The 14,684-nt window shown below is 39.5% G+C and overlaps 1 protein-coding gene across 2 annotated transcripts in view; it reads left to right on the top strand.

Moving 5' to 3' along the window:
* Nucleotides 1-13,006, top strand: part of EVC (EvC ciliary complex subunit 1) — a 60,615-nt gene extending 47,609 nt beyond the window's left edge. The window contains exons 15-21 of one of the 2 annotated variants that reach the window (XM_074865749.1): nt 2,657-2,863; nt 3,615-3,759; nt 7,214-7,319; nt 9,251-9,377; nt 9,644-9,737; nt 10,934-11,045; nt 12,053-13,006. In XM_074865749.1, the coding sequence (XP_074721850.1) occupies nt 2,657-2,863; nt 3,615-3,759; nt 7,214-7,319; nt 9,251-9,377; nt 9,644-9,737; nt 10,934-11,045; nt 12,053-12,134 (873 nt within the window). In that variant the 3' untranslated portion in view covers nt 12,135-13,006. Of the gene's footprint in view, nt 1-2,656; nt 2,864-3,614; nt 3,760-7,210; nt 7,320-9,250; nt 9,378-9,643; nt 9,738-10,933; nt 11,046-12,052 lie in introns of both variants that reach the window. The other variant, XM_074865748.1, reaches the window with a different exon arrangement.
* Nucleotides 13,007-14,684: the final 1,678 nt, after the last annotated feature.

Below are 14,684 nucleotides of genomic sequence, written 5' to 3'. Positions count from 1 at the left end.
TGAAGTTCAACAAGGCCAAGTGCAAGGTCCTGCACATGGGCCAAGGCAATCCCACGCACAAATACAGACTGGGCGATGAGTGGGTTGAGAGCAGTCCTGTGGAGAAGGACTTGGGGTTATTGGTGGATGGAAAACTGACTATGAGCCAGCAATGTGCACTCACAGCCCAGAAAGCCAACTGTATCCTGGGCTACATCAAGACAAGCGTGGCCAGCAGGTCAAGGGAGGGGATTCTCCCCCTCTACTCTGCTCTTGTGAGATACCACCTGGAGTACTGTGTCCAGCTCTGGGGCCCCCAGCCTAAGAAAGGCATGGACCTGCTTGAGTGGGTCCAGAGGAGGGCCACAAAGATGATCTTGGCTGGAGCACCTCTCCTATGAAGACAGGCTGAGACAGTTGGAATTGTTCAGCCTGGAGAAGAGAAGGCTCCAGGGAGACCTTATAGTGGCTTTCCAGTACTTAAAGGGGACCTACAGGAAAGACGAGGAGGGACTCTTGATCAAGAAGTGTAGTGATGGGATGAGGGGTAATGGTTTTAAACTGAAAGAGCATAGATTTAGATTAGATGTAAGGAAGAAATTCTTTACTGTGAGCATGGTGGGTCAGTGGCACAGGTTGCCCGGAGAAGCTGTGGCTGCCCCCTCCCTGGCAGTGTTCAAGGCCAGGTTGGACAGGGCTTTGAGCAACCTGGTCTAGTGGAAGGTGTCCCTGCCCATGGCAGGGGGGTTGGAACTAGATGATATTTAAGGTCCCTTCCAACCCAAACCTATTCTATGAATGCAATATATATTCTATGAATACAAGCCCTAATTTCCCACTTGGAAGAGGAATAAGGAAATTCTGTCTGCTGCCATTTCCATATTTGATTCCTCTGTTGAAGTAGTTCCTGATAAGTGTGAAAATCTCAAAATCTCATTAAGCTACAGAAGAAATAGAATATAAAATAATAAAACACAAATGCATATAACTGAATTCCTCTTGTTAATGTGCTTTCCACTACTTGCTCTCACTTAGCTCCCACAGGGACGTTAATTGATGCAATTACTGTGTTCCCTAGCAAAAAATGAAATGTACCCAGGTATTACTGTTCCTTTGGCCTCTCTCCATTACAGCCTCTTTCCAAGGCCAGCTAACACCCATCTCACAAGGAAGTGTCTAAAAATACACATATAAGATCCTTGCAGCTAGAGCCAGGTGTGGAATTGTGAAAAGTCAAAGAGAAAAAAATATTATGAATAACCTCCAAAACTAGAACCAGTGTATAAGGAGTTAACAAAGAAGTTAATTTACAGACACTCAACCAGAGTTTTAGATATACTGTTGTTTGAACTAAACTTAATGTTAGTTTGTGCTAATTTTAGACTGGTAGGCAGTGTCATGTCTTTCTGTTGATTTCATATAAAATGTAAAACAACACTAAAGAATTGTAGCTTGGACATCATAACATGATGTTGGGTCTCTTAAAAAAAAAAAGAGAAACTATTTAATGACATTCCAACTGTCTAAGAAAAACCATTAAAAACATATGTCTGAGCTATAAATAAAGACATGTCAGAATAACCCAGTGTTAATAGGGACATCATTATTTTCCACAGATGAATGTGGGCAGAGCAGGTTCTTCTTCTACTTGCATTTCTTATTTTCAAGAGGGCATCAAATAGGTACTGTTGAATCCCCCAGAATAATTTAATGTTATTTAGTCTTAAATGAGAATATTAATGTAAAAGGGACATCAGCAACTCAATAGAAGGCCATCTATGGAAGACTAATACATGTAAGGAAGACAGAACAGGTCATGCTGGTGAGTGTATACTATTGTGTGCTAAAGAGAGTTTAGAGGGAAAGTGGATTTAAAAAGAAGCGTAGAAAATGATGGCAAGGATAGTCCAAAGACCTCAGGAGACTAGAACTCTTCAGCCTAAAAAAGAGGTGTCTTCTGGATTATCATAGGTTTTAAAACTGGCATAAAATACGTGAATAGGGAACAATTTTTCACTTGTTTCTAATTTCCTGTTTCTAATAAAAGAAGAAAAGAGCACCCAGCAAAGCTGTTAGATGGCAGGTTCAAAATTAAGAAATGTGTGGATAAGCTGTAGAACTCACCACCACAGGATGCTGTAGATGCCAAGAGTGCAGATGGTTGCCAAATGCTATTAAACATGTTCATGACCTCTCTCAAGGTCCATAAGTACCAACACACCAACTTTTTCTCAGGTAGACCCCACAAACTGTACAAGTATTTCAGGTGCATAACTGTATACTTGCCTTGTTCCTGTGCATTTTATCAAGGTATCCACAATTATCCCTGACTGGACTCAGGACCAAATTCAACAGTACAGAATACAGAAATGGGAATACATCACTTGGAAATTACTAATGGGGCAGGATGCAGCTGTTATTGTACATGTATTATATTGTACTGCACATGTACATGTATCATGTACAATATGTATCTGTGTATCATGACAGAGGCAGTAGTTTTGTTGCAAAGACAAATATGTTAAAAGATGTACATAAAGTTCCACTGCAAATTAGATTATTTTAAGTATTAAAACAATAACATTCTGAGTGGGTGTAGGACTTTCTTATAAAATGAAGCTGACTAAGTTTGTCAACATATTTAAATGGCAGTGCTGTCTTTTTGTCTGATTACCAGGAGTCCCACATTTTGGAAGAGGAGGAGAAGCTTGAGGAAGAAACGCAGCAAACGCATTTAGAATTTCACCACCAGCTAGTCACAGAAATGCAAGAAGCTCTCCAGTTTCTTCAGCAGCACATGGAGCAGGTGATTGGGCAAACACTGCTTCAGCATGCCCGACGGGAAGCTGGAAAAAAGAGTTCAGATGATGGACAGGATTTCAAGGTATGGAAATGTTCAGTAATGGTTTTCCAAACAAAATGAGTGCTACTTTGCTAAAATGGAATTTCATTTATGCATTACCCTATGTCTAGAAGTGTCAGCAGGAGGTCATTACAACCTGTGTTAAAACTGCAAGTTAATACTTTTCAAAGTACAGTGACTTGCTATAGCAGCCAGAATGGGTTTTATTAAGCCAAACCCTGGAACATAAAAAAAATTGAGAGTTCTTGACAGAGAATAACAAAAATGAGGAAGAAGTGGAGATGGTTATCTTTTGATGAAGGTTTTATGGTTAATTGATAATACTTCTGTATTAACAACTTAATATTAATTTATGGATAAATAATTTTAAAAAAATAAAACTTGCTTTATAGGTTAATAAAATTGTTCCAAAGTAAATAATTGGATTTTCTGTATAATGGAAACTTGTGATAGAGCTACACATATATTGATTTACTTTACTAGCAGTCAGGTTGACAGGTAAAATGGGCTATAGAGATTGAACAGATAGGGGAATGGCCCCTTCCCAGATGGAGGTGAGGCACATTAGAAAGATTTTACTGTAATTTTTCATGTTGAAATGTTCCATGGATGAATAGAAGTACCAGCATCTCAGTCTGCCACATTTTTAAAGCACAAAATTCACAATTTTCTGTGTGCATACAAAATTAGGTTGGGTCTTCACATTTAGACAGATCAAAACACTTCAGATTTTGACTTAGAAATCAATTGTGACTTGAACTGTGTAATATAGGAGAGACTGGTGGAAGCTGCTGTAGAAAGCGTGTATGGAACCAGCAATAATATCAACAGACTGGTGCAAAATTACTATCATCAATTAGGAAAAATCACAGAAGGCTATGAAGGGAAAAAGCTTCAACAATTGAAATCCTTACAAGGTACGTATGGTATTGATAACGATAAGATAATTCTTGGTTTTTAACAGATAAATTAATTTTCTTATCACTGTAAAAATTACTTTTAAAGATAACAGAAATCTGTTATTTAAATAAGCAACAAAGCAAAATGAATGTGTAGGTCCATTTCCGTCTTTGAAGGACAAGTGGTAGAAGTCTTATTATAATGATTACTTGAATTACAGTCATAGCTGCACGATCCTGTTACTCAAAAGTTTGGTACAGACACACACAGAACAATGACCCAGTGTTGGAGATTGTAGTTTAACCACGACCTCTGATTCATTAAGCTAAGATCAGAGATACACCATAGTCACAACCACCAGCAGTTGATTTTCTGGTGCTCTAAACCTCAACACAAGGCAGAAGAATTTAGAAAGCAAGGAGTTGTACAAGTATTAGGTTGTACAGTCAACATCTACCATAAACACTATTCAACTTTGCATATTAATATATGCAAAAAAATGAATCAATGAATCAAATATTCATAGGGGGAGCAGTCGTATGATGAGTGCCTACAAGCTGAATCTTTTCCATAGATAGGAGGAGATCTGGGTTTGAAATCCCTGCTCCCATGTTAGAAAACATAAAACATCATTGTAGACAGTCTTCTTCCTTTGATGTGACCGCCCTGAGCTTTGGGGAGTAGGTTCTTATATTCATTCCTGGTTTTTGGCTCAGTGAAATGTTGTTGTCTCTGAAGTTGAGGAATGCATTAGAGGAGACCAAAAAGCCAAGTGTGCCCATCCTGGAACACTCTGTGAGCTACTGCATTGTTTCTTAGCAGTCAACCATGACCCTCTCACAGGTTGTGAAACTGCTGAAGAGGTTTATGAACTGGTGGATCTCACATAAATACAAGCAGTTTCTCCTGGAATTATTTTTAATTGCTCAGTTCCTTCGGGACAGGAGAACAAAAGCAAGCTGTGGTTACTGATTTATTTTGTAAACACTTTCCCCTACCCTGGATGAAGGCTATTGGCATTAAATGAAGTTAGCAAGTTAGCAAAATGTCAATAGCATCAGAGACTAAGTATTTGAGACACATGGAATAGATTTTTTTCTAAAAATAGAGTTAGCAATTTTAAATAGAAGAGAATCTTTAACCACAGAAGAGAGTTTTTGAAGAGGAACAGGCACATCTACTCAAGACTGAGATCCAGAGATGAGTTGGTAGGAAGGATTTGTGAGACACTTTGTGAGCCCCAGTAGTGGCTCGATACACTTACTGGTTCTAAGACAGAACCAATCTGTTCTGCACTGCCCTGTTGTGAGCCTTGAAGACTTTAATATTGGAAGCTGAACTGCTAGGGTAAGGGAAAATCTGTGCAGGGATTTTTGACAATCTGTATTTTAGACATTGGCAGCTAGCAAGGCAATCAGTTACTTAAGTTCTCACAAAGTCCCTCTAAAGACCTCTTTGGCCCTGATTCAGCTAACTACAGTGTCTAAAATCCCTTTGATTGAGTTCCTTTAAGCAGGAATTAAAACTGAAGCCTGTTCCAGAATGCTTCTCTGATCTGAGCTGAGATAGATGTCATTACACACTTGAATGTTCTGTTTCATTGGTGTTTTGATATTGCTCTCAACTGGTCTCCCAGTTAGGTTGTGAGACCTAGAATACCAATCACTAGAACCACAGTCAGCCTTCTGGTGATTGCTCAATGAGAGTATTTTTAATTCTAGGGTTTGTATGGATATATTATTGTTTCAGTGTATTGGTGTTCCATGAACTACAAGGAAGAAAATTACATGTGTAAGTGGAGCACATTTTCTTTTGAGCTGAAGAAAAATAAAATCCTTCTGCTGCAATGCAAGCCTACAGGCATGAGGGAGGATGAGAGTATTTACGTTGGTAATAAAAGCAGGAGTGTTTTAGATTTGGGTGGCCAGAGAGAAACCCAGATGAAATTCAACTATCAAATGAAAAAAAATATTGCAAACCTACATGCATATGCTGCAGCCCAGCTGAGATTTTCAGTATCAACAGTTAACTACTTCAGCTTTGTTGGTGTTTTTTACATTAGGAGTGAGCAGTACCATCTAATAAGGGACTTTGATACTTTAGTACCTGTAAGTCCTTCTTTAATCTAAGTCCAAATTTGTGATGCAGAACCCCACTCCTTTCTCCTTTCCGCTTCTCTATTGGCCCTGGAAGCACTTACATTTCTCTCTGTGATTCTTAACAGCCTGAAGCTCTGCTCCAGGCCACAGCCAGGACACCCTAAGCCCTGCTAGCCAGCCAACTACTTTCCATCCAAGCTCACCCTGGAGGCAGAACATCCATGTTTCTTCCTTTTAAAAAGAGGCTGATCTGTTAGGGGATCTCCAAGCATGATTACCACTCATGAGAGTGTGAGCCTACTCACCAAATTCTCTCATAACTTCTCTCTCTAAAACAGAAGATGGAAGAAACAGTGTTGGCAATAGGGCCACATACTATGTGGTAGCCCTGGGGTTAGAATGGCCACATGGGAAATTTCTTATGTACTTCATTCAGTGATAGTTAAATGGAAGTAAGAACTGTAATGCTGGGCTTCTCTCTCCCAGTGACTGTATTTAATGTCAGGCTAGAGGATTTTGCTTCTTTGGGCATCCCTTGGCTTAGCGAATATGAATTTGCAGTCTGTCTGGTACAGCCACAGGAGAGTAGCTCCCCTCACCCAGCCAGTCCAGCCCAGCCTAGACTACAGACAGTAACTGCTCCCTGATGGTGCCATTAGTAGGAGAGGTGTCTGTCAGCCTCTCCGAGTGTTTAGAAAACATTGGTTGCTCTCCAAATGAATGTTATGTACCCTAATCTGTTACGAACCCATCCATCTCCTTATTTCTGCATTTTATTTAAAAGCAGCAGTGCAAGGAAACCAGTCGTATCTGTCAGACATGCCCCAAGACTTGCTGCCAGGCAGGACTTCAGGGACAAGAGTCAGGAGCCTGGTCAGCAGATAAATGCCAAGTTACTTGCAGAGTGTGAGCATACGCAAAAGTACCAGAATGCTTAGCCATCAAATGAGGAGACGTCTAGTGAAGTTAGGCATTCCCAGGACTAAGTGGCCTCCAAGCAGAGGTTTTCTTTATATTGCATTTTTCGTTTAGGTATTACAGCTCTTGCTTAAGGCATCAAGGTCTTTTTATAAAATTTCTGCTTTGAATTCCATGTTAATCAGTTAGCCTAGTGGGAAAAATAGATAAGAATAGGAATTCAGTGACATTACCATCTCAGCTAAATGATGCACAAACTATTGTCTGTGCAACAGATCACAGTGGCAGAGTAAGCGTGTGTAAGAAATACTTGATACTAAGGAGCAGTAACTTTGAAAAGACTACCTAGAAAAGGGATTAATTTGTACTGATGCGAAACATAAATTGTAAGGTTGCCACAGCTCAGAGTTTGTACTTTTAAGCAGAAGATTTTACAAAAACATTATTTCAGCAGAAAGAGGTGAAAGGAACAGGCTTAGGAAGAAGGAAGAGAATGAACTAGCATTGAAAGAAAAACAGACCAAAGGCCTCCTGAACATATCATCCACAGTCCATCAAAGGTAAGAGCAGGCAGCAGCACTGCTGACTCTATTTAAATGTTGTGAGTGTTTGCAGATCTACATAAATGTCTAGCTGAATAAATGTCTTGGGTTTGCATTTTATATTTGTCTTTGATGGAAAAGAAATATCTGTTGCCAAATTGTGTCTGCCCTTTGATCTCAGAGAATTACTTTCTTATTAAATAAACTTTTTGATGCTCATTAATTACAGACTGAAGAACTATACATAGACAGTTTGAAAAGAGAGAATGAAAACCAGTGCCAGAACATATGCCATATTTTAAAAGAAATTTAACATAAACGTAGGATGGGAACCGATGGTGTCTAATTCATTACATTCCATCTTTCCTGCTTTGAACATCAAAAGTGTTCTTTAGTTTGCTGTTGAGTAAGCATATACCATAATGAAGAGAAAAGCATAAATAATACTCAAAAGGGCAAGAAGATTTCAGTGAATGCCTTGGACAATCAAGATTACTTGCACTAGATTTAGAGTGGAATCCGTCAAATGTTAATTAAATAAAAATCATATTTAATTCATTACTGATTTTATAAAACTTAGAGTCCAGACAAAAAGCACTGCAATTCCAAAGGAGTAAGTTGTCATAAAAAGCTGTTTGACTTGGCATGCACATGATACATTTTTGTAATAATTTTATTTCTTTACTCTTGGTTTATTATCCAGAACAACACAGCATGTGCAGTTTTGACATTGTAAGGAGCTTAATTCTTTTTTTAAGACATTCTAAACTGAAAGAAATTATTTCCCACTTTCTGTTTTTCATCCTTGTTTGAATTGGTATAGAAATGGATTCATGTAGTAAAGGGTTTCGTAAAAGATCTGTTATTCATTATCAAGTTTATAATTTATTCTGACATATAAATTCACTTCTAGGTGTTGTCTCAGTTTTTTCTCCCATATTCTATTCTAGGGTCTTAAAATACAATCAAATTGGCCTTCATGCAAGCAGAAATATGGTACTGAAGAATGTAACTATTCAGTATCTAAACTGGTCTCATAACCAGTAGTAATCAAACTCATTTACCTATTGTCATTATGATTTCTTTTACAGTCAAATCCCAGTCCTGGGTAAATGGATGACAAAATTTCCATTAATTTGTCTAACTCCTATTAAACTCAACATATATTGTTTTATTTCCTTTTGCCCTTGATGCAAGGTTATAAGTGTGAGTTCAAAAAGCAGATTTTGAAAGCTCACCTCCTGTAAGCATTGACCATTACAGTTGCAACTTCATTATGTTTAGATGTTGGAAACAATTTGTGTTATGTCCTTCCCTAAGGAATGTGATGGGTGATTGACAGCATTGCTTCAAGGTAGATCAGGCAAGAGAACAGAAGAAATAAAGATTCAGCAAAGTTGCAGCCATTCAGGTTCTACTGTATTAATCTTTAACCAGCAAAATAAAACAAGCAAAGAATATAGTTGTCAGTGCTCCCAGTCGCCAAGTTTTGAGTTACCATGTTTCTGGCTCAGACTCAGCTTGATAGTGAAGAGCTCTGAATGAAACGCCTAATTCTTAATCCCTTATCCAAACACCTGATCTTGTAGCAGCTTGTCTCTTTGGCAAGCAGACAGCAAAGCTGGCTTTAGAAACATACAATGGTTTTGAAAGCAGACTATAACATCAGAGCTGAACTCCAGCTCCCAAAGTCCAGGCATGGACAACCCAAACTCCTGCTGCGATTCCTACCTCTGAGAGGAGCTTGTATCCCATGGAGAGCCAAGGCAGGTTATGAAAATAAGTAAATCTATCTAAAAATCTACTGCAAAATTTTTTGTCCCAGCAGAAGCTGGGCCAATATTGTTAGTGAGCCTTTCTCTCTACAAAATCTTGTAAATACATTTTGCCAGGATTGTATTCCTCCATTGAACTGAACAACATCAGTACTGTAAATTTCTCTTGACCAGGATGGTGCTGCAACAAAAGAAGGTTTTGTCTCAGTTTGAACTGCAGCAGCAAATTCGTCTGGAGTCTCTGAAACAGAAGCTGCTGGGATTGCATCACCTAGAAACTGAGTTGGAGAATCAGCTAAAGGTAAATCAGGGTAAAATGATTCATGGATCTGAAACAGTCCATGGCAAAACATTGGACAGGTTGTAAGGGTCTCTTTGCTGTCCTAGTTGAAATCAGTGCTAAGATTCACCACTGTCTTGTAGGAAATGCTTCCCTGATGCTAGCCATATTGTTTCCTGTTTTTCCACAATGAGATACGCCTTTTTTGTCATGCCACATGTTGAATAATGTAACACAGAATCAAGCTGTATTGTGGTAACTGACTTCTGGTTTATCCTTGTGTGCAGGAAGCAGAGCAGGACTTTGTCAGCGAGTTGGCTGCGCTGGCACGAGTTCCAATGGCTATGAAGAAGAAGCCTTCAAAAAAGAGCAAGCCAGCAGGTTGGTACAATCCTGAATTGTTTAAGAAAACCTACATCATTCCACTTCTCAGTGCATATTTTGCAGCATAACACAACGGAGTTTCAGGAGAGGTTTTTCGTCAGTGCCATTTCCCTAGCTGGGATGTAGAAAAGTAAGGCAACCTTCCAAGGTCACCCAACTCACCAGTAGCACAGCAACAAATAAGTGTCACCCTTCCTCACTCCCAGAGAGTCCTTTAACCAATAGATTGCATTGAGTCCACTGAGGTAAGGCTTTGCCTTGCTCAGACCAAAGTTATTTTTCATGTCTTTACCATTTAGAAATGACTCTGTTCACCTCAATCACTAAGTCTCTGGGAGGACAGCAGAGCTGAATCACCCAGCTTTTATTCTTCTCATAGAGTGGAATAATCGCTTCCCACACACATGCTCAAAAGTAAAATCTTACTGAATCAGGAAACTTGAAATATTTATATGAATTTACTGCAGCTTTAACAAATTAGACTGCTTCATTATTCAAGAGATACTTAGGAACGAATTGTCAGAATAGCAGTGGTGTTTCCTGATCCACATTTGAGGTGGAGTGTGCAAATTCTCATCCTTTGAGCCATGCAATCTTTCTGTCATTATCAGAATGAAACATTTGGCATTAACATTTAAAAGATGCTGAAAGGTGAGATGGGTGCTTGAAAGGGGAGAGCAGCTCACTCACCTGGACAATTTTGAAGTCTCTCTCCCCAGTCAGTTGTTTCTCAAGCATGCAGAGCTGTTTGCCCTGGTAGACACCATGACCCCAGGGACGCATGTGGAAGCTTAGCCCAGGGCCCTAAAAACAGTGACTTCTTAACATCAGATTGTTCTGATTCAAATCACATAAAATGATGAATTGGCTTTTCTTCTGATTGCTGGTAGTGAAAAGCCATTTTCAATTACTTGCTAAGAAAATATATGATAGGGCTTTCAACTATTGCACCTCATGGAAACTTAGTTCAGTGTTCAGCAAGTGTGAAAGTTCAAGATCTGCTCTGTGAGAACTAAACAGTGGTAAAAAACCAATATTCTAGACTAATGTAGAGTGGAATGCTTTCCTTGGAATAATAACATGTATGTATGAAGTGTTAGAGTGTATTTTTTTCTTTAGATTAATCAAAACCAAACAAGCCCTCCTATATGTGATTCTTTTTTCTTTTAATCCACGTGGATTTGGCAATTCAGGGGAAAAAACAAACTCAAAAAGAAAGACCTTTCAGTCACCAGAATCAGCAGACAAAGATGATTCTCATGAAAATATTCAAGAGCCCCCTGGACTGATTTCTGGCTTATGCAGGTACAGTAGAGGCTAAAAAAATGGTGTGTGAAAAACTGTTTATAAAAAGCAGTACAAAATCTACTTCATAAGCAGGTATGTCAATCAAACCCAAAATATAATGCCTACACTATCTGAACTTCTTCCTTCACATGTACTTGACCTTTTTTCCTCCCATATTCTTTTTTAAATTTAGGAAAATCATCTGAGTTTTCTTCTCTGGGCTGCTATGTATTTTATAAATAACTTTGATTTTAGATAGAGAAATGAGAAATCCTGTTTCCAAATTTCCTTTAATTAGGTTTTTAAAAACCTGAGTACAGACAGCATAAATCAGCAGAGACAAGTGAATCCAATGGAACTAGTCTGACATGTAGCAACCAAAATATGGTCTGTGGTATTTAGGCTTTCAACTTCCACCTTTATTTCAGGAACAAAGGCAAGCGCCAGTCTTTGGCTGATGAGGGTAGCAGCTCTAACAATGATTTTCTTGATAGATGTTTCACTTGGCTTATGCTGGGGTGCTAACTAGAGGAGAAGAAATGGCTACAAACCTGAAAGATGCCAGCTGATTACTACGGGCAGATCAAAACCAGCCAGCTGGTCGCTGGGGCTTGATATATTGAGCAGAGAAAATCCTGTTGACAGGCAAAGCAAACAGTTGGTTCTCAGGAGCCACAAGCCTTTGGGGAAAAGTATTTATCCCCTGAGTGACCTCAGCCTGGGACTGACTTCAGGAGATGGCTCCTTTCCCTGATGGCATCAACCCTTTTCACACACTCCTTTCCCACAGCCAACAAGGGGTACGTGTGTAGGGAACAGGGACCCAACAAAGGAACGTTTATCTTTATGCAACTTTGTTTTGGCAGCTTCAACAGAGGCAGCTGAAACCAGTGAGTGCAGAAGTTATAATTACATAGCAAGCGCTTTTCTTCTCTTATCAAAATTAATTTAGTTTAAGAGAGAATTGTAGCATTTTAAACCCTCTGTCTACAATTTTGTTTATTTTTCTTGTTTATTTCTTTCAGAGGAAGGTTACAGAGTCCACGTGAAGGGGAGACTGAACCAAGGAAAAACTCAAAGATGCTAGAAAAAAGAGGCAGCAGGTAGTAAAAGTATTTATATGAGCTGTCTGAACACAGAGTACCAAAGCATTCTTCTGGGGAATCTCAGCAGCTATAAATACTTACTGAGCTGCTTTACTGAGGAACAGCGAAGAACATCAATAATAACTGAGAAATCTTCTTTAGCTACAGACCAAGAATCAATCCTGACTTCCTTTAGCTGTTAATAAAACATTCCCACTTGATTCTGTTAAGGGGCAACAAGGAAGTCTCTTCCAGATCGCCTGGGGAATGTGGAGGGGAGATAGTTTTAAATTGGGAATGTACCTGAGGAAATTGCTCTTGCAGGAGAACAGATCCATACTAGGCTGGTTGCCCAGGCCGGTGTATCTCAGTAAGGTTTCATTACAGTATTGAGGTACTTTTGAGCTTTTAGGGCTTTTTTTGCCCTAAATGTGGTAGATCAGGTCTTAATATTTTGTGATTGCTGCTTTGGACTAACAAAACTAGATAGAAATGTAAAGTATATGTAAACAGAATTCAGATGGTATTGGTACGTCAAAAGATTACATTTGGTCTCTTTTGTTATATTTTAGTACTTTCAAGACTATGTATGCTTTTGTACAAAGATTTTTATAAATGTATTTCTCTGCATTTGCCTCAGATTTTAAAAAATTATTTGCAGGAAGAATGGGACAAAACCAGTTTACTGTTTCATTTTTTATACTTCAGTTTCTAGTCTTCTTCCTTAAGTACACTCTTTTGTTTCCAACTTACAAAGTGTTATGCTCATTATGCTTCCTATGGGAATTCTTCTTGTTATGCAAAACAGCTAGTTCTTACTGGCTGTACAGAGCACCTGTATTGTATAATAAATTGCCCCACTTAAGCAATCTTACAGCTTTCATGAAATGAAAATTTTCTGCCTTTTAAAAATGAACGTACACTTTGCCAATGAAAAGGCTGTCCTTTGGCACGTGATGGAAAATACTACATCAGTTATGCAGTTTACCTCAGACAAAAGTGCTGCCACACAGATTACTTTACTAGGCATGTTACACACAATTTGTTAAATGGTTAATTTTCACCTCAATCACTGTAAAATTTTTGTTTTTCTAAATTGTACCACTTCAAGCATTTGATTCTGGTATTTCCGTACTTGGGCTCTGTGGTCTGTCTGCCTTCCTGACCTGGTCGTTTTAGTTGCTGCTTGTTGTGCTTTTATTTAAACGGATGCAGTATATTTACCTCTGTTTGAACATCTTAATTCTGCAGTGCAAGAAGGACGCTTTTAATATCAGAGCAGATGCTGTTTTAAACCATGCAGCGCAGCAGTGACTCCCACAATCACAGTTAGGATGCAGCATAATTACCCAAGCGGGGTCTCTGATTACCCAAGCCGGGTCTCTAATCACCCAAGCGGGGTCTCCCCGGTGCACTGTGACTCCTTTGCTAGGCAGGGCTGAAATGGCTTTTTCTCTCCATTAGAAAACGTGTAAAGGTTCAGATTATCCCAAAAGCAGGGCAGCAGTGCCCTCTCCCGGGCAGCAGGAAGGAGCCAGGGAGGGTGCCGGCTGTCGGCAGGTCCCCCCTGCCACTGCCCGGCTGCGGGTGCGGGCACTGCCCTGCCCGGCGCTGCGGCTGCACCGGCTGCCCGACATCCCTGGGTGGGAGGTTCTACCAACAGTTTCTTCTCTTCTCCCACAGACACGTCAGCTTCCTGGCAAAACACACGCTACTCTTGCCCCTGTTACTGACTTCTCAGTCTCCTTGAGTTACTCATGGATTCACTGCCCTTTTTCAAGTCATGTGCAGATTTCACGCATATCATGGCACTTGCCATCACTCCCTGCCAATGATGCAGCTATTGAACAAGACAGAGTTTCATTAGACCAAGAAACAAGTGGAGCAAATGCCAAGCTAAGCTCACAACAGTTGCTCTTCATTTAAGCATTGGCCAACTTCTATGTTATGTTATAGAATCGTAGAATTGTATAATCATTTGAGTTGGAAAAGACCTTTAAGATCATCGAAACCAACTGTAAACCTGACACTGACAAGTCCACCACTAAACCATGTCCCTAAGTACCACATCTATATGTCTTTTAAATACCTCCAGGGATGGTGACTTAACCACTTTCCTGGGCAGCCTGTTCCAGTGCTTGATGACCCTTTCAGTGAAGAAATTTTTCCTAATATCCAGTCTAAATCTCCCCTGGCATGTTGTTATGTTGTTATGTTTTATGTTGTGTTATTCAACTTTAACCATAGTAACAGTATTCTAATGCTGAAGGTCTCCCTGTCATCTCCTGACATAGTCATTACAGACTGGGTTTCTTTAGTCCCTCAGTTCCATGTGACTGCTTATTTCTGAGCCAACATGAACAGTACAGAGACCAAGATTTTTTTTCGTGATGCTGTGAAATACTTTATCACCTGTCAAATGGGCACAGCTTATTGCAATAGTTACAAATTTCAGCACAGACATTCCAGTTACTCAGCAGATAGAAAAAATTCTTTGCCATGAAATGGGTGACTCACTGGAACAGGTAATTCAGAGAGTGAAGAACATTCATCCTTGGAAACTTTCAACTCT

Source organism: Strix uralensis, chromosome 4 (genome assembly GCF_047716275.1).
Source record: "Strix uralensis isolate ZFMK-TIS-50842 chromosome 4, bStrUra1, whole genome shotgun sequence".
Taxonomy (NCBI): domain Eukaryota; kingdom Metazoa; phylum Chordata; class Aves; order Strigiformes; family Strigidae; genus Strix; species Strix uralensis.
This window is presented reverse-complemented; position numbering and strand designations above follow the sequence as displayed.